This window comes from Ixodes scapularis, unplaced genomic scaffold (genome assembly GCF_016920785.2).
Source record: "Ixodes scapularis isolate PalLabHiFi unplaced genomic scaffold, ASM1692078v2 PGA_scaffold28__5_contigs__length_5199819, whole genome shotgun sequence".
Taxonomy (NCBI): domain Eukaryota; kingdom Metazoa; phylum Arthropoda; class Arachnida; order Ixodida; family Ixodidae; genus Ixodes; species Ixodes scapularis.
In genome coordinates, this window is record NW_024609855.1 from 1293345 (window position 1) to 1313707 (window position 20363).

Here is a 20363-nt window from a genome sequence, read left to right on the forward strand (position 1 = left end):
CGGCCACTCCTTGGAAGACGGTGCAGGTGGCGCTTCGATCTGCAGCTCCGTTAGGGTGCCTGCATCGACTGGCAGATAGAGGCCCCCTAACATGCTTTGTAACTAATATAAATACCTCAAAAGCAATTATTTGTTTCCAGTGAACTTCCAAGGAAATTATTTGTGTTTAACGGCGAATAAAAATGTAAAACTAGCAGACGACAGTTTAGTTGACAGCTGCGAATCGGCCAGAGCCAAGCTGGCTAAGCGGCCAAGCCGGAGCCATAGCCGGAACGACGGTGCTGCAAGAGCCAGTGCCACCCGCGGCCGTCTTCCAACGGTGTGCCGCTTCTCCGGTTTCGTTCGTTACACTCCCCTCTAAGCCACTGTAGCTCCACTTTCGAGTCACCAGTTGCCATTTTGCGCTCGTGGATTTGCGGCTCTTCTCGTTATGACAATGCTGGCTTGGACGTCATGACCCCATCTGTTCTTCTGCCGCCACGATGTGTCGTTAAAAAGCGCAGAAAGTACTTGACCATAACGCTAGAAAAGAAGGCAGCGATTCTCAAGCTAACAGAAAGTTGCCGAACGCAAACGGAGGCGTAACTGAAGCAAGGCACTATTTATGGCTTTTTTTTTAAGGCCATTTTTTTTAATCTGTAATAAAGGCAATTTTTTTCAATCTGCTGATTTTTCGGACTGCTTTATTATTCGGACGATTTTTCGGTCCCTGCGAAGTCCGAATAATCGGTCGGAGACTGTACACAACCTTCAATGTCTAAGACCAGCCATGGTGGCCACACAACTGAGCGAACACAACCCTATTTAACACTTCCAAATGCATGCACGGGCGTGCAGCTTCAGTGAGCAGGTGGAACTGCTTAGAGCCAGTCTTTCGTGCAAACTTAAGGTAGTCAACATTGGGAAAGTTGTCAATGTCGTACACATGCGAGAGGATATACACCGCTTGTGTCCCATCAGGCTTCCAAATACATAGTACATGCTCAACTTTTGTATAGTTGTCTCCAATTTTAACAGCTGTTGAATCCCGTTTCAGAGGGCTTTTGTACTGCTCACTGTGGATTGTGCATCCATAGATGCGTACACGGCTGAACTCCTCAACATTGTGCACAGCTCCCAGGTTGTGTTGCAGCAGGTCCGAGACATCCTGCGGTGCTGCCTTAGCTTTCCCGAGAAGATTCACTGCACCATCTCTTTTTTTAGGCATTTGTGAGCAAAGTTCCTGCACTTCCTCCGAAGCCATACACTGTAGTTGGCGAAAGCTACTTTGAAGAAAAATGCGAGACAGGATCTGGTATGGGACACCTTTTGCTGAAGAAACAAGTTTGAGCAGCTGTCCCATATTGCTCTCGAAAAGCACGAGAGTGCCCAAAGTGGCCCGTGAAGAAAAACACTTTTAGGTCGTTCACCATGCCGACCGTCATTGGGTACTTGACAGAGCCTTCAACACAAAGTCCAGGATGAAGGCGCCAGCCGCAGCCGTAATACCCATTATATTGGAGCATGTTTTGTATCGAAGCCCTGGCTGGGGCATCGGCAACGCTTGTGATGCAGTAGACCTATGTTTGAAAGACCAAGGACGAGACCTTTATGGTTTCTTAAGGAATTCAACTAAATGGATGTCCCAAAGATAGATAATACAAAAAGAAACAGATAATAGAGTCCTATTAACCTTGGCTAGGTAGTGACACTTAAAATGTACCAGCCTTCACTTGAATTTTGCAAGCATACCTTGTGTACTATATACTGTGGACGACTTAAACCCGGGGTGTGCAACAATTTCCGGACTTTGATTACCGTAGAATACCGTGCATCCGCCCATACTACATTAAGCGCCCATTCCCACATTTGTAAAATCTGAAAAAATTTGCACAGTACATTGGTATGTAGAACTGATGACCGGACAAGCGCCCATCCCCCATTTTTTCATGATTATCTCAAAATTTTGAGTGGGCGCTTGCCCGGTATTTTACGGTAATTGTGGGAATTGATTCCAGTCACCTTATAGACCAGTGTCCGCGCCAATTCCAGGGCGCCGCCATGTTTATCTACGCTCGCGCCACCACGCGGAGAGAACTGGCAGGCAGGAGGGGGGGGCTGCGTTGCTTTGAGGAGCTGGATGCGGCAGGCTGTCCGAATGCACCGGCACATCGTGAAAGATGTCTTCACCAGAAGCCTCCGCGGCCCGTTCTTCAACAGATAAGATGTCGTGAACATTCGAGAACCCATCTCGATCAAGAAAACAAGAGAAAACCTTTCTTGTCTTAAATGTTATCGGTGTCTGTTGTTGGCTTCCTGTATACGACATTACATTCGTGGCACGTTTGAGACCGATTTTCACGATCTGCTTGCCTTTCTGCGGCAGCGCGGCTCTACCGAGCCGAAATAAGTGGGAGGCGTTCACTTGATCGAACGCCGTTTTAGCGAATGAAAACGAGACCACGACGTTTCATCGAAGGACTAGCGAATGGGTCTAGTTACATAGACAGCTCGGATTAGCTTTCTTTTGTAATGTGGCGCCTTGTCTGCCGCTGCGAAGCGGCGTAAACGAGGGCTCCGAGTATGTTAGAATGCGTCCCCCCCCCCCCCCCACACACACACACACACACACACACACAAACACACACTGCGAGCGTCTGGGTTCGAAACTATTAATTGCCAGTTCTAAAGGATGGTACTTACTTGAAGTGGGAGCTGGAATTCTACGAGGTACCAGGAGACACTATCGGGCAACGAAGCACGGTGCCTGTGGGGGCGGAGTCTAGGAACGCTACTGATTAATATTGTGAAAGGCGATCAGTTATGATAGCAGACGAAACTTCGACTCGTTTGTTCAGAAGTTTGCGGTGATATTTTATTAGCCCTCGTTACAGCACACCAAGGATCTTAGGCAGTGAAATTCACATCACGCAGGCTCGTCCGTCGTAGTCAAATGAGCGCGGTCGACGATGAGGTGTAATGAGCTACTAAGCTTCACAAGGAAAATGCGCGTGAGAAAGAGTTTTGAGGAAGTCCAAAACACCGATCCAGCAGACGCACGTATGTACGTTTACTCCGGACTTCATGAACCCGACGGCGCAAGATCAAAGAGCACCGCCGCCATCGCCACCCGGTTTTTTCTGCACTTTGCGCGACGACGGCACTGCAACGGAGGGCACTCGCCTCGGCGTTAACAATCCGCGAAATAGATTAATTTCCCACTCTTGAAGCCATTCCAAATGATAAATGAAAATACCTCGGCGTTGTTGAACATCTGACGACACAACCAACACAACAGTGCCACTGGCTGCGTGAGCCTGACAACGGTGCCGAGCGCCTGCTCGGCACCGTTGTTGCTCGTGAAGGCCTGCTTATTTGTAGTTGAGACGATGATTCCACATATTTCGTGGTGCTTGCAATAACTTCGAAGGGCAGGGGAACCTTCTCACGAGGACGTTGAAGACACTCAACACCGGAGCCACCAAAGCAATCGCACAAATCGTCGCCATGTTTCCTTCTTCGTCACTCGCGGCGCGGTCAACTCGTCGCGAGATGTTTTCTGGCTCGGCTAGATGGAAACCAACAGCGGCAAAGTGGCGTATGGACACACGGCTCTCACAATACGGACACTATACTCACATACCGCGGTAAACAGGACCGATGTCGGCGATACGGCAGTCGGCACACCAGCGAAGAAGCCCTCAACGGGAAGCGGCGGCGCAGGCCGACGCAGCCCCCCCCCTCCCCGTGAGCGTCTGGGTTCGAGATTATTGTTCGCTTTTGCTCCTTGCGGTCGAGGCTATAAAGAGCACTTCCGGACAAAGGTCTATAATGAACAGAAAATCATTCTTCCATGCGTGCCCTAGTTGTTATTTTAAAAAAATGAAAGAAATCGAGATTTCTCGTTTCATTCAACTCAACATTCACTGAACACCATCTTAAGGCCCGTTCACACTCTTGCGACCTCTTAAACCTGGGTTCCTTAAAACTTCTTAAACCAGAGAACACACTGGCGCCATCTATTGGGAAGCAGTGTAAACTCGGCGGTCCGGCATATTTTTTTTTAATTTCTCGCGCATTATCCTTTTTTTCTTGACTCGAAAAACTTTTGTCAATGTTATAAACGAGCCTTTCTATGGGTATTACGCACATTTGACCTCGGAAATCCCGCAAAACCTTTGCTCTTGTGAAATGTAGTTCCAGGGTCACCGCATAGATGGCGCCACAATGTCAGTGTGTTCCCTCATTCTAAAAGCATTTAAGAAGTTTTAAGAGATCTCGTCTCTCTCAGTCGTACTCGGTCGCAAGAGTGTGAACGGGCCTTTAAAGACACTTGCATGCAATGCCATTCAGAGTGGCACCCTGTTTCCGGTTGGGTTCTGTCTGAACAAATTCAGGTGGCCACTGACTTGGAGGGCAAAGAGGGAATGGTTTTGTTTACATCGGTATATGGCGCCACATATATTTAATGAACTTTAGTCACAAATGTTAGGCTTTTGAGACATTTATTTGCCCACGCCTAAACGACAATATTTTTAAAACTTAACCTTATAAGTACAAAATTGCTTAACTCGCTCACTTACAGAAGCCCACATCGAATGATGTCACGCCGCCGATTCCGTGACTGCCACATGTGGCCCCAGGTCGGGAAATAATGCACTTTTTCTTTGCAATTATGCAGCAGAATAGAAATACTTCAAATTGGCATGTTTTCCCTAATTAGGGCCAAGTTGGCCCAAATTAAATAAAAATACACCCTGTAAATTCTATCAACGTTAAAATCTTACCGCCCCTTTAGTTTCAAAGCGCTTATTTAGCACATTGAATATATTCACAAACAATTGGTCCTTCAAATACTGCACACAACTTAATTTTCGCGAAAACCTAATTTTTGTGAATTTCGTGAATCGCCTACAATTCGCGAAAAATAGGCCCCACAAACAGTTCCGGTAACACGTAAACACGTTGGAATGTATATTAAGATCCTACCGAGTCGCGAAAATTAAAATCCGCGAATTATTGCAAAACTTCAGCTTTGACCTAAATCGCGAAATATTAAGTTCGCAAATATAATTCGTTTACAGTAATTCATGTCGTGGTAGTGAATTCGTAGCATTTACTACCGCAACATGGTAGTGAATGCTCCGAAACGCGAAAATTTGTGCCTGAAAAATATTCTTGCAATCAGCACTTTGGGAGTTTTCCAAAACATTGAGCTTGTGAAAATGGTCGTTTACAGTACCTACTGCTAAACAAGCCACATGATGGCAAGGAGGCAAACATGCCAGCTACAACAGTTACAAGAGCAAGAATCATACATGCGTCTACAAAACATGTTTTCGAAAATAATAAAAATGTAAAAGCTGTTGGTAGTAAAGATCACTCATACAAAACAATGTGGCTAAGGTTTACCTTTGAATGGAGCTCCTGACCGCCTGCATTCCATGTAATCCCATCTGCTGAGAGCCTTTTCATTTGTTCAGCAAAAGCCTGAAGCAGCAGAGTCATATTTGGATGTTTCGAGCCATACCAAAGAAGGGACGTCATCATGTTGCTCCAGCGAAGATATGGATTGTTGTTGTTTGCGGTTTTAATGGCGCAAGAGCATCAATGGCCATACTGCGCCAAACAAGGTGAGTCAGTAAAAAAGGGTGAGTAGAATTAAACTATGGGGAGCAGAATAGTTCTAAAGTTTGTTTAAAAATCCGGTATTTTCAAGGAAATCGAAAAGACGTTTGAATGAGATTAGTGGCCGCTCACCAAGCAGCAAGGCAGGGTGGAATGGAATGTGATACTTGAAAAGATCAGGAAAAAAGAATTTATGCTGCTGCCGAAGACCAGGACAAAGAAATAAAATATGAAGAACAGTCAGAGGTTCACCGCAGCGCTCACAGGCTGGAGGTTCTTCACTAGTAAGCAGGTAGCTATGGGTGACGTAGGTGTGGCCGATTCTCAGGCGGCATATGAGGACCTCGTGGAATCTATTTTTATTGTAAGATGTTTCCCAGGTACCAAGGTCTGGCTTGATGGTGTGAAGCTTATTGTTAACCTCTATATCCCACTCAGACTGCCACGATTGCAAGACTGCAAGTCTTATAGGCATTTTTAAGTCTTGGTGGGGGATGCGGACATGTGACACGGGAAGATTTTGCGAAGAGACGGCCAGTGTATCTGCAGCCTCGTTGCCTGCAATGCCCACATGGCTAGGAATCCAGCAAAACCTAATGTCGTGACCATCCTGTAGGCCCTGCTGTACCTTAACACGCACAGTCCGGGTCAGCCGATTCTTTGTTAATAAAACAGAACATACAGCCCGAACAACACTCTGAGAATCTACAAAGATGATGGCTTTCTTTATTTTACTCTGAACTATATGGTCAAGCGCCATCATGACCCCATACAGCTCGGCAGTAAAAATACTGGCAAGAGTATTTAGACGAGCGACTTTGGAAAAACGAGAAGAGTATACAGCCGCACCAACATACATTGACGACTTTGCACCATCAGTGTAATAATGATTATAATCTTTGTATTTTTCCTCCAATGCAAAGAATTCCTGTTGTAAAATTAAAGGTGAGACACTTTGCTTCCTGAATTTTGTGAAGCACCAGTCACAAAAAATGGGTTTGACATTCCATGGGGCAGTATGGTATAAACTATTCAAGAGGTTAAAATCAAGAGTCAGATTGAGGGAGGAGCGAAGACTCTCGACACGAAAGCTCAAGGGCCGCACAACAGTTGGCTTATGGTTAAAGAGGCGAGAAAACCTAGAGTTTTGAATACAACTATAAGTGGGGGAGCTGGGGTCCGACAAAATTTTGTAAACATAGTTGAGGCTAAGTAGCTGTCGCCTTTTTTCAAGTGACATTTCATGACAGTCAACATACAAGCTAAGCACAGGGGAGGTGCGAAAAGCACCAGATGCCAAACGCAGCCCAAGGTGATGTACTGGATCGAGCATTTTTAAAGCAGACGGTCTCGCAGAGGCATAGACAATTGAGCCATAGTCAAGGCGGGATCGAATGAGCGAGGAATATAGACGAAGGAGACATTTCCTATCCGAGCCCCACGACTTGTGCGAAAGAACTTTGAGTATGTTCGATGCCTGCAGAGTTTTTTGCTTGAGTTGTTTGAGGTGCGAAACAAAGGTAAGTTTACGGTCGAAAGTAACTCCTAGAAACTTGTGCTCCGTTTTGACAGCAATGTTGTTTCTATTTAACAGAAGTGTAGGATCTAAACAGAGGCCACGCCTTAAAGAAAAAGGAACACAAACAGTTTTATCCGGAGAGAACCTAAAACCATTCTCATCAGCCCATGTAGACATTTTATTTATGGCCAGTTGTAGCTGCCGCTCACAGCTAGACATATTACATGACGCTACAGATATCTGAATGTCATCGACATATAGCGAGTAAGATACTGAAGGAGGAATGACTTTGCTAAGAGAGTTAATTTTTATTGCAAAAAGTGTGGCACTAAGGACTCCACCCTGAGGAACACCATTCTCTTGAACAAACCAGTCTGAGAAAGTTGTTCCCAACCGAACTCGAAAAGTGCATTTACACAAAAAGCTCTTTATACACTGAAGCATTCTACCGCATATTCCGTACATAAAAAGGTCGTGCAAGATGCCATACTTCCAAGTGGTGTCATAGGCCTTGTCTAAATCAAAGAAAACAGATACACAATGCCGCCTGTTGACAAATGCCTCGCGCACAAGGGTCTCCAGCCGCACCAAGTGGTCTGTTGTAGAGCGCTCAGGACGACAGCCACACTGATTAATATCCAAGATTTTATGTTGCTCAAGAAAATAAATAAGACGTCTGTTAATTAATCTTTCAAAGGTTTTCCCCAGACAACTTGACAATGCTATTGGTCTGTAACTTGCAGGAAGGGAGGGGTCCTTGCCAGGTTTCAACAGCGGTATAACTTCAGCCCGCTTCCATTCAACAGGGAAGTAGGCATCACACCACAGGCCATTGAAGTATGTGAGAAGGGCACTAAGTGACTCTCTAGATAAGTGCCGGATCATGTCATAGTGAATTCTATCGGGACCGGGGGCAGAATTCTTGCGGGAGTTGAGAGCCACTTCGAGCTCAACCATTGTAAATGGCTGATTGTAAGGTGCAGACGCTCCCCCTGTGAAGCAGAGCCTCGTCTTTTCCATGTTTGCCTTACGCTTCAGGAATGCTGGAGAGTAATGTGCGGAGCTTGAAACAGCAGCGAAGTGAGTGCCCAACACGTTAGCCTGGTCTAGCAATGAGGCTCCAGAAGACGGAAAAAGGGGGATTGTAAAACAGCGGTATTTCTTTTCGACCTTGTGCAGTCGGTCCCACACTTCCTTTGCTGGAACATAGCTGCTGATGGAGGACAAGTAACCTCGCCAGGATTTTCCTTTAGCCTGCTTCCGAGTCCAGCGGGCACAAGCTCTGCGCCTCTTGAATTCCATTAAGTTCACAGATGTCGGGTATCTACGAAAGACACCCCAAGCCTTATCTTGGTTATTCTTTGTGGTGGAACATTCCTCATTCCACCATGGCTTACATTTCGTGGGGATGTTCGAAGAAGTTTGAGGGATGGAGCAAAGAGCAGCACCAATTATGTGCTCTGTGATTTAGGCTGTGGCATCGTCATGAGTTAATGAAGAGAACATTGAGGGAACAAGCTTGGATTTTTGGCTAAAAAGAGCCCAGTCTGCTTTTTCTAGCTTCCAACGTGGAGCCCGTTTCATAAGACTGGGAATCGATTTCACGCTTTCCAGAGCAACCGGAAAGTGGTCGCTTCCAAAAGGATTATTTAAAACGCTCCATGTGAAACAAGACACCAAGGATGGAGATGAAATGGAAAGATCAATGGATGTAAATGAGTTGTGAGCTGCGCTAAAAAAGGTAGGCTCTTTGCTGTTCAAAAGACAGAGACTAGATGACAGTAAAAACCGTTCAATGACCCCACCACGCGAGTCCTGGCGTGTGCCACCCCACAAGGGATGGTGGGCATTAAAATCTCCTAGAAGTAAAAAGGGGTGAGGGAGCTGAGTAATTAAATCATGAAGATCATGAATATGCAGTGGAACATTTGGTGGAATATAGATGGAAACAATGGTGATGAAGCGGTCCAAGAGGAGACGCACAGCTACAGCCTCTAAAGGTGTAGAAAGAGGAATCTGAGAACAAGCAACTCCACTTTGGACGATTACTGCTACTCCACCAGATGAGTTTGATGTGGAACGATCTTTTCTAAAAACTTGGTGACGACGTAAAATAGACACATGATGATCATTAAGGTGCGTCTCTTGTAAAGAGAGAGCTATAGGACGGAGGTTGTCCATAAAAAAGTTAACATCGTCAATATTCCTTAAAAGGCCGCGGCAATTCCACTGCATAAAAGTAAATTTAGCCATTATTCTAAAACTAAGTTAAAAATTAGTAAATCAGTAAAAGTAGTAAGGTACAAGTAAAAGTAAAAATGTCAACTCTGCCGCGCAGGGCAATAAAGAATGTACAACATCACGTTGGTGGGATCACCGGTTTTTTGCTCTTGTGCTTACTCTTAGTAGTCTGCCACTCCATGTCGTCTTGGTCAGACGCAGGAGTGGAGACTTCACACTCATCCATGGCCTCAGTTTCCTGAGGCAAGCCTTTTTCTGCAGGTTTCTTCGGGTTCGGGGAACGGGGCGCCATGCGCCGCCCGCGACCAAACCCAGCCAAAGGGGCAGAGGAGGTGCTGGGCGAAGCGTCGCCCAAGTCCACCCGTTCCTGTCCCTTAGGCGCTGTAGGTGCGGCACGAGAGCCATGCCGCTCCCTCGATGATGCTCTCTCCAGGGAGTGTGGGCGAGAGTGTCGACCCTTCTCCCTGGAAGGAGACCGCAGAGGAGGGACGGTTGCGGCAGCCACCGACCCATCCTGGGTTTGGGAAACAGCCCGAGAAGATACAGGCTGTTGCCCTGTTGGAGTGCGAGGGTTCGCACTCTGGCTGGGAGGGTCCGAAGACCGTCCAGCCGAGATTGCATGCCCCGGAAGCTGAATCTTCAGCTGGGGCGTGGGGGACTGCCGTGGCTTCCCATAGTCCAGAAAGGACGTCTGGGTTGCCACTGCAACCTTCAGTGGTGCAGGTCCCCGCTGCACCACCTGCGCATAGCCACCTTTGCGCAAGAACGCAAAGCGACGGCGCGCTTCCGGGTAAGAGAGGTTTTCTTTGACCTTCAAGTTAAGCACTTCTTTCTCTTCTTTCCATATCTTGCATGAGCGAGAATACGCTGGGTGGGGATCACTACAGTTGACACAATGGGCTTCGTTGGAGCAGGAGTCAGCAGAATGGTCATTTTTCCCACACTTGGCACAAGTGGCCTTACCACGGCAGCTCTGAGAGCCGTGGCCAAACCTCTGGCATTTAAAACATCTTCGAGGATTAGGCACATAGGGCCTAACCCTGCAGTGGAGGTAGCCAGCCCTAACAGCCTCGGGAAGTGTGGTAGATTCAAAGGTTAACACTATGTGTTTAGTTTTTCGCTCTTGACCGTCCCGACGCATGGAGATGCGCCTCGCAGCTACAACTCCTTGTTCAGAGAGCCCTTCAAGTATCTCAGTGTCAGAGGCCTCAATCAGGTCATCTTCGGAGATAACGCCCTGAATAGTATTAAGTGTACGATGGGGTGAAACAGTCACTTTATGATCAGACACAGAATCCAAAGCAAGGAGTGCTGTACTCTGCTGTCTGGATTCAATTTCTACGAGAAGGTCACCTGAGGGCATCTTTTTGGCTTTGAAGTTCTTTCCGACCACACTTTCTAGCACTTTCGCAACAAGAAAGGGGGACATCTTGGAGAGTGGTGTATCGTCTTCAGAGTGAATAACCAAAAATTTGGGGAATCTAGGGGGAGATGAGGTCGTTTCTTTCAGAGGGACTTCGGTGCGGACCCTTTTCAGGGCCCGATCAGAGGGAGGTTTAGCTTTGGAACCCATGAGAGATGGGAGGAGATTCAGTGCCCGGGTGCACCGCCCACCACGGAGCCCAACAAGGAGGTAGGTAATGTGCCATAGCAAGAAAGGCTTGGCTGACACAATTACTCTACCAGTGCTGCCCGGGCACTATAACCGAGTGTGGATGCAGGGACAGGACCTATTTCCACTCAAGGTTAGCCCTTGCCGCCTAAGAAGGTGAAAAAGGAAGGAAGAGAGTGTAGAAGAAAAGAGAAAGAGGTGGAAGGAAAAGTGAAAGACGGAAGAAGAAGGTAGAAGAGGCGACTGACTGAATCATCCTGGTCGGGCCAAGCCAGGACACCCGTCTACGAGAAGCAGGGGTCGAAGCGGTGTATTGCCTCGCCCGGGGGGCCCCGAAGGGTCCAAACATACCCCGGGCTCAGCTCAACCACCAGGGTCCCCTTTTCCCCGGACACGGGTACGCCACGCACAGCCAGACGTGGGTGGGCGAACCCACATGGCTCGGGGTTCGTAGTGACGCCACTCACCAAGCACCTACCAAAGTAGGTGCCCCCTGCGTGCGGGTATGGTGGCCCACGTAGCTGGGGTCCGTGGTGACGCAACTCACCAAGCACCTAGCACCTCAGGTGCAGGCGCCCCCTGCGGGGCTCGGGGTCCGTGGAGACGCCACTCTCCAAACACCTGCTTTCACAGGTGCCCCCTGCGGGGGAAGATATGGAGGCAGTTCATTAAGCACAACATGCACAGGCCAAATAGAGTAAGTGGATGACTTGAATACAGGGCTCCCGTCTGCACTCATGGTCAGCGTGAGACCTTGGTCTTTACAATGAAGCCTTTGCCGCTGGTCCTTGTAGAAGGCATCATCTGTGATGTCCGACATTCCATTCTGTGGCTCTGTTCTGTGCTCCAGTGACTGAAGCAGCTGGTTTCTCACACAATCATTTGCAAGGATGGAAGCAAACTGCTTTTCAAGGGGCAAGCCACTGTACTTCTTTCCGCAGACTGCGCATGTTGTTGACACGTTGTTGCGCTCTGCAACCTTTCCTGTCGTCTTCACTAGTGGATGCTCGCAGGTAGGGCAATAAAAGTGAAAATGCATGTCTTCAGGCGTCGCTCCAGCAAACTTGCGAAATAGAGACTTGTTGTCTGGAAGGAAGAAGGAACTTAGGTGTTTAACGGCACAGCGGCAACTAAGGCCATAGTGTGCCAAACACAAGGTAAGTTAAAGGCAATACTGAAAAGACCTATAGTAGGTAGTTCCATCTTAAAACTATGGAAAATAAATGATTAAAACCTTACAAGATACAGGCCTATAAAAGCCTCCAGAAATTTTAACCAATGCTCCACTAACCAGAGGCACTCTAAAGGAATTTCATTCACGCAAGGAAGTATGGAAAACATGCCGACGATGCAAGATCGCCGGCTCTCTGCCACCACTAATTTTCAGGTAAACGTAATAGAAAAGAAAACAAACTAAAATTCATAGCCGATGTAGGATGCCAATGCTATTTAAAAACTTAAAAACTTGTTGGTGCGGCACAAGAGGTTCATCACCCAATAATAATGCCGGGTGGAACGGGACGCGATTCCGGAAGAAGGTAGGGAAACAAGTGGTGCGTTCGTGATGGTACTTAGGACATACGATAAGAATATGCAAGATGCTCAAAAACTCGTTACAGTGTTCACATTTCGGAGCTGCCTCTGCCCGTAGGAGGTACCCATGCGTGAGATGGGTGTGTCCCAGTCTCAGACGACAGAGCACAACCTCAAAGAAGTGCTCCCTGTGTCGGCAACTTGCCCATTCCCGCAGGGTAGGTTTCACACAATGAAGCTTGTTGTGTATTTCCGTGTCCCATTCTAACTGCCACATTTTCTGGATTGCTTTTTTAAGACTGTTTGTAATCAGTGTACGGAATGTCCTTGATATCCACTTGCCTCTCAATGCACGTACTGGCAGCTCTATCAGCATCCTCATTTCCTTGAATACCGACGTGACTAGGCAGCCAACAGAAATTGATGTGTAAATCTGATTTTGCTGCAGTGTGCACAATGTTCCGGAGCCTAGTAACGAAGGTATTCTTTGGTACTTCCAAAGAAATAAGTGCCTTTAAAGCGCTGAGAGAATCAGAGTAGATAACAGAATGCTGGATAGCATTTTCTATAATGAATTCAACAGCTAAAATTAAAGCATATAATTCTGCAGTAAATATTGAGGCTCTGGCATCAAGACGCCTAACAACCTTCCATGTCTCGCTTATAACAGCACAACCGACAGCACAGTCACTCTTAGTACCATCTGTGAAGAAACTCCTATAGTCACTGTACGTATAAGCCACCTGGGAAAACTCCTGCTGCAGGGCAGCAACAGGAGTTTGCCGCTTATTATATTTGATCAGAGTAAAATTGATTATAGGTGCTACGCACTCCCAAGGAGCCACTGCCAGTGGAAGTTGGGCAACTAGGCTGAAACTGTCAAGGTTGTAAGCCTGTGAATATGTTTTAATTCTCTGCGTAAAAGGGGGTACGACAGATGGCTTGTTCTGGAATGTAGTTTCATAGCGAGAATCCTGAATTGCTTCCTGGATCGGATGAGAAGGGACAGAGCGAATTCTTAATGCATACTGGAAGCCTAAATAAAACCGTCTTTTTTCAAGTGAATATTCATTACTCTCAGCATATAGGCTAGGAATAGGGGACGTCCGAAAAGCACCAGTGGAAAGCCTCAGACCTTGATGGTGGATTGGGTCCAACACCTGAAGGGTAGATTGACGTGCGGATCCATACACTACACATCCGTAATCGAATTTTGAAAGAACCAAGCAGCGATAGAGACGGAGGAGACATTCCCAATCGCTACCCCAACACTTGTGTGAAAGCACCTTTAGGAGGTTCATTGACCTTGAGCATGTCTGTTTCAGGTAAAGTACATGACTACGGAAATTCAACTTTTTATCAAATATCACTCCTAGGAACTTGTGTTCATTACGAACAGGAATTGCCTGCCCCCTTAAGGTCAGACTAGGCTCTAGGATCATGCCCCTACGTAATGAAAAGTTGACACATACTGACTTCTCTGGTGAAAAACTAAACCCATTGGCATCAGCCCACCTCATCAGACTATTAATTCCCAGCTGAAGTTGTCTCTCGCAGACCGAAATGTTACACGAACAGCAAGAGATCTGCAAGTCATCCACGTAAAGAGAATAGGAAAGTGATTGTGGGATAGACTTTCCAATAGAGTTCATTTTTATTAAAAATAGTGTTACGCTAAGAACACCACCTTGTGGAACTCCATTCTCTTGGACAAAACTACGAGAGAAGGTTGTACCAAGCTTGACATGAAAGTATCTGTCTTCCAAAAAGCTTTTGATGAGTGAGAGCATTCGGCCACGAATTCCGTACGAGACAAGATCGTTCAAAATTCCATACCTCCATGTTGTGTCATAAGCCTTCTCTATGTCAAAGAAGACAGAAACACAATGCTGTCTATTAACAAAAGCCTCACGAATAGTTTTCTCAAGTCGTACGAGGTGGTCCACCGTTGATCTGTGGGCACGGAAACCGCACTGCAACTTGTCGAGGAGGTTATTTTCCTCTAAAAAATGGACCAATCTTGAGTTTACCATTCGTTCAAAGGTTTTCCCTAAGGAACTTGTGAGGGCTATGGGCCGGTAACTTGAGGGTAATGATGGATCTTTTCCTTGCATGAGGAGCGGGATAACCTCAGCTCTTTTCCAAGAATCTGGGAACACCCCTTCTCTCCAGATCTGGTTAAAAAAGCTTAAAAGCACCTGCAGGGTATTGGAATTCAAATCCTTGAGCATACAGTAGTGAATTTGATCTGGTCCCGGGGACGTATTTTTACTTTTATTTAATGCTGCCTGTAACTCTCGAAAAGTAAAAGGTCTATTATAGGGTTCTCGTAGTCCTCCAGAGCAATTTATTCTCTTCTTCTCTATAACACTTTTATGCTTTTAAAAATGCAGCCGAGTAATGCGATGAACCTGATACTGATGCGAAGTGCTCCCCTAGAATATTGGCCTGCTGCTCAAGACTAGGCAATACACCACCTGGCAGAACGAAAAGCGGTATGGAGAAGGCTCGATAATCCCCATTAATCTTGTGCACTTTTTCCCAGACAACTTTTACACTGGTGTGACTATTAACGGAGGAGGTGTATTTCTTCCATGTCGTCTTTTTTGATTGACGACGGACATATCAAGCCTTCGCCCGAGCCTGTTTGAAGGCTAAAACATTTGGAGGGGTCGGGTACCGGCGTAGCACATCCCATGAACAATTTTGTTTTTTTCGAGTCTCACTGCACTCCTTAGTCCACCAAGGTTCTGGCTTAACTGGAAGGCGTGTAGAAGACTGCGGAATAGCTTTATGAGCTGCCTCAATTATAGAGGCAGTAAGGCATTTGCAGGCATCATTTACATCCAAGCCAACTAAAGTTTCAGGGTTAATTTCAGATGCACTTTCAAACATGGCCCAGTTTGCCTGGTCTACTTTCCAGCATGATGAACGTGTCATGAGAGAGGATGAAGGAGCAGTGCACTTTAAAATAATGGGGAAATGGTCGCTACCATATGGGTTAGGATGCACATGCCATGAGAAGTAAGGGAAAAGTGTGGCAGTCCCAATCGAGATATCAATGCATGATGAAGAAAGGTGTTGACAGCTAAAAAAGGTAGGCTCACCAGTGTTAAAAAGACAAAGTGTTCGAGAGAATAACACAGACTCAATAATTTTTCCTCGGATGTCACGACGTGTACTCCCCCATAGAGGGTTGTGACAATTAAAATCACCCATCAAAAGGAATGGCTCAGGAAGCTGGTCTAAAAACGAATTAAAATCTGAGGATTTCAAAGTAAAGGATGGTGGTATATACAAAGAGCACACTGTCAGAGCTTTGTGAAGCATGAACCGTACAGCCACTGCTTCCAGTGAGGTAGACAGTGGGACTTGTACGCAGGGCACTTCTCTCGGGAGAACCACCGCAACTCCTCCAGAAGAACCGACAGAGCAACGACGATCCTTGCGGAATACCTGGTACCGTCTGAGGAAGTTGGTGTGGCTGGGATTTAAATGAGTCTCCTGTAAGCAAAGCACACGTGGCTTGTGCTCCTCCAGCAAAAACTCCACATCATCCAGGTTATGTAGTAGCCCTCGACAGTTCCACTGCATTAGCATTAAAACCATTATTAAGATATGAAATTATGAGCACACGGATGAACAGTAAAAAAAAATATCATCCCTTCGGAGGTATCACAGGTTTTTTAGTTTTTTGCTTGGTTTTCGGATTCTGCCACTCCATCTCCTCCTGGTCAGACTCAGGGGTAGATGGGGAGGTGGATAAAGCAGGAGCACCGCTCTCCTGAGCTCCGCAAGCAGGCTTGCTTGCCGACCTGGGAGGGTCGGAGCTGCGAGATCCTAACCTGCGGCCACGACCAGAACCTGACGGGAGGGTGGCAGATGTACTGGGGAGGGATTCAACCCCGTCCATCTTCTCCACCTTCTTCTGTGTTACAGAAGCTGCATGAGGGCCATGCAGCTCCTTGGTTGCAGGCGGTCTCTCCAGGGAGTGAGGCCGAGGGCCTCGCTTTTTCTCCCTGGTAGGAGACCGTGCAGACTGTACAGGCGCAGCAGGCGCTGGTCTGTCTCGGGATGTGGGAGCAGCCCGCGAACCCTCTCCGCGAAGAGAGGGAGCCTGCTGCCCTTGGGTAGGCTTTGGGGTCCTGAGGGCGGCAGCCAGGTCTTCGAGCAAGACCTGGGTTGCCCTCGACTCCATACGCGGCGCAGGACCCCGGCGCGCCACGTCGGCATACGAGCCTTGTGCAAGGAATGATCAGCGTTTCTTGGCCTCAAGGTATGTAATGTTCTCTTTAGCCTTTAAACTCAGTATCTCCTTTTCCTGCTTCCACAGGGGACAGGCACGGGAGTACGCTGCATGGGTGCCTTTGCAGTTGGAGCAGCACACAGTGCTTTCACAGACGTCTGCGACATGTTCGATGCTGCCACACTTGGCGCAGATCTCTTCCACGGCAGCTCCTGGACCCATGCCCGAACCTTTGGCACCTGAAACACCTTTGGGGGTTCGGCACATAAGGACAGACACGGCAGTTCAGATAGCCTGCCTTTACTGTTGCTGGGAGACAGTGCCGTTCAAAAGAAAGAGTAAGATGTTTTGAGGGAATCTCCTGACCTTCGCGGCGAAGTATAATCCGCTTTACTGCAATGACACCCGAGTTTCGTAGGCCTTCGAGGATCTCATCCTCACTTACATCTAGCAGGTCCTCTTCGGAGATGACATTACGCACAGTGTTCAAAGTCCTGTGCGGTGTTACCGTGACTGAGGTCTCCACGATGCTCTTCATTTTCTGAATGGCCACACTTTGCTCTTGTGTGGTGACCTCAACAAGGAGGTCCCCAGAATGCAACTTTTTTGCTTGGTAGGAGTGTCTGATAAAATGCTCAAGAACCTTGGCAACAATGAACGGAGACAGCTTGGTGGCAGGGCGTTGATTGTCTTCAGAGTGGACTACAAAAAACTTAACAAAGTGTTCTGTTTTTGGTGCTTTGGCGATGACTTGTTCCGGGCAGGGCCATTTGGATGCCTGCCTGGAACCGGGTTTAGAGAGAGAGGGAGCCATAAGAGGCGGAAAGTGTTCAGAACCTGTGGTGTGCCGCCCACCACGGAGCCCAACAAGGGAATAGTTAACGGACCATAACAAAAAGGGCTTTGCTGGAACCGTTAGACTATTAGAACTGCCCAGGTACTATAACCAAGTGTGGTTTTGGACGAGGAGTCTGTCGCCACACAAGGTTAGCCCTTGCCGCCAAAGGAAATGAAAAAAGGAAAGAAGAGAAAATGAGAAGAGTGAAAAGAAGGAGAAGACAAAGGTAAAAGAGGGGAGGGGATAGTAGAAGTGGCGACTGACTGAATCATCCTGGTCGGGCCAAGCCAGGACACCCGTCTACGGGAAGCGGGGCCGAAGTGGTGTATTGCCAAACCCGGGGGGCCCCGAAGGGTCCAATCCTGCCCCAGGCTCGGCTCAACCACCAGGATGCCCTTTTCCCCGGACACGGGAAAGCCACGCACAGCCAGACGTGGGCGGGCGAACCCGCATGGCTCGGGGTCCGTGGAGACGCCACTCTCCAAACACCTGCTTTCACAGGTGCCCCCTGCGGGGGTTGTCTGGAAGGGCGTCTCTTCCCAACAAAATGTTACTGAATTTCAAGACGTCTTCTATCGCTGCCCATGAGAAACACTGCTTTATAGAGATGTCCATAAGAAGAAGAACATCCCCGAATGACATTGAGCTCCCGTTCCCAAGAAGAGTCGTGAACTCCAAGCGGAAAGGGGAACTATTCCCATCAGATGGAGGTGGAGATTCCGCAGCAGAGGGGGGCACACGTCTTCTTCGGTTGCGAGAACAGGACCATTATTAAGATTTTCGTCGAGCTCGTCAAGACTGTTGTCTGACACTCCATTGTCTGCTGCAGCAAGAGGTTCATCAAACTCATCTTCGCTATTGTCGCCTACCACTCTGTTGTCTGGTGCAACTGGATTACCGTCCAGTTCGTCTTCACTGTAGTCATTTGACACATCAACTGGATGTTGCAGCTGTAGAGCAGCTTGCTAGGGGAGAAGTAGACGGTGAAGCCGCGAGTGCTTTTTGTTTCAGATCGTGTACCGTTGCTCGTAGCAGAGGTTCGCGCCAAGCGTCTGGTTCCAGGTAGCGCTTTCGCGATTTGTAGTTACTTTGGTTCATAGTTCGCTTACATAGGCACACGAAGCAGAACCAGCACTTTCACACCACCACCACCTGCGCTCACGATGTTTTGGTATAGCCAGGGATAGCTAACCCTAACAACTTATGGATTGGCTCGCGTTGGCTACTAATGTCACTATTGTTTTCAAAGCAAATAAGTTGGTCTTATATTTTGAGGTTTAGTCTAAAGTAAAACATTTTATTCAAGATTAAGTTTATGAACCATACGTCAATAAAACAACGCAAACTATGCAACGTTTTTCAGTAGTTGTAGATTAAATTAACCTACAGCACAATCCAATCCAAACTAATCCAATCTGGCTCGGGGGCTAGGCTGGGTACTTCTCGTTTGTAATCTGCTGTTCTAAGCTTGTTGTTTTCAAACACTATGTTTGCACTCATTCGTTTCTTGGATGAATTTGATGAGACACCTTATGTTGTCTTTGCAAAGTCCAAAAAGGACTTTAATTTGACGGACGAAAACGACTACAAGAATGGCGTGTACAGCACGTACTGGGAGGACAAAGAAAAGTGCAAAAACTCTGGCATCTATTCAGCACAAATATTGCTGCTGGCATGTGAGTATCATTTCACCTCATATTAATTACTTGCTGTCATATTAATATTGCGAGCACTCGCTGTCACAATCTTTCTCGAACGTGGACGAAGGGGCCGAAGCACCCGCCGAGGAGAGACGACACGCAGCCTGGTTGTGAGGGTGGACGATGTCTGACCGGAGCGGCGTACGCTCAACGGTGTTTATTGGTGCGGTGAACAATGTTGCCCGCCGAGCCAGGCGGCCGCAGACGGGCGGACGGGAGGGGGGCGCTACATACTTGTTACACTCGCATAGATGTTTTGCCGAAAGCCAGCAGAGTATGTTTGAAAATAAATATTGTAGGCGGTGCGAGCATCAGAAAACACGTGCAACTGCGACCATATGCAATCAAATTCACGTTGGGAGACCACGGCTACCGCATGGATCCCACTTGCAGCTAGCCTATGGAAGCTGTGGCACTACCGGCAGTTTGTTTATTGAGCTACTGTGCCGGCCGCCGCAATATATCCACTTTTGTTTTTGCAGTTTGTTTAAACACAGTAATGACAAGCATAACACTTTACTGCGTGTTAAAGAAGAGCATATTCTATTACTCTGCTGACTCAGAGAGCAGCAAATCAGTTTTTTGTGCTAATTGTCTGAATAATAGAAAATCCGTCTGAATAAATAGAAAATCCCTCAGTGCTATATATGAATCATTCTTATTTCAAACGCACCTTTGCAAATTTTGTATTTTCTAATCGTGCTTTTTTGTACGTTTGCACATACATACAATTGCAATCCATTGAAATGTGAACAACGAAGTGCGTGGCTTTCTGTGCATGCTGCGCAGCCTGGCGACGGGCTAGGGAAGGTTTTGCATGTGCAGTAAGGTCAGAGATACGAGGGTTTGCGTTCAACTATGATACGTCTTGACCACCGCTTGGTTTGCAAGCGCTTTGTTTTGGCGCATGAGTCAAAGAGCTTGCACATCGAGCTCCAAGAGAAAAGGCTCCTCGGCGCCGTACAAAGCGACTTCTCACCGTTGCCGCAGCAACCAACTCTGCTTGCACACGCACCACGCAGCCAAGACCTTAGATAACGGTAGCTAGCGTCGCGGCTTGCCAAATC

General features: G+C 47.4%; 1 protein-coding gene across 1 annotated transcript; it reads right to left on the reverse strand.

Annotated features, from left to right (window-relative positions):
* Positions 1-1179: 1179 nt before the first annotated feature.
* LOC120841808 lies at positions 1180-19312 on the reverse strand. Its single transcript, XM_042291199.1, has 8 exons — positions 19303-19312; positions 19080-19207; positions 18466-18561; positions 18127-18352; positions 11639-12074; positions 5392-5551; positions 1410-1559; positions 1180-1311 (listed from the first exon to the last, which is right to left on the reverse strand). The coding sequence occupies exons 1-8, from the start codon at positions 19310-19312 to the stop codon at positions 1180-1182; spliced, it is 1338 nt and encodes a 445-aa protein (XP_042147133.1).
* Between the last annotated feature and the right edge of the window lie 1051 nt (positions 19313-20363).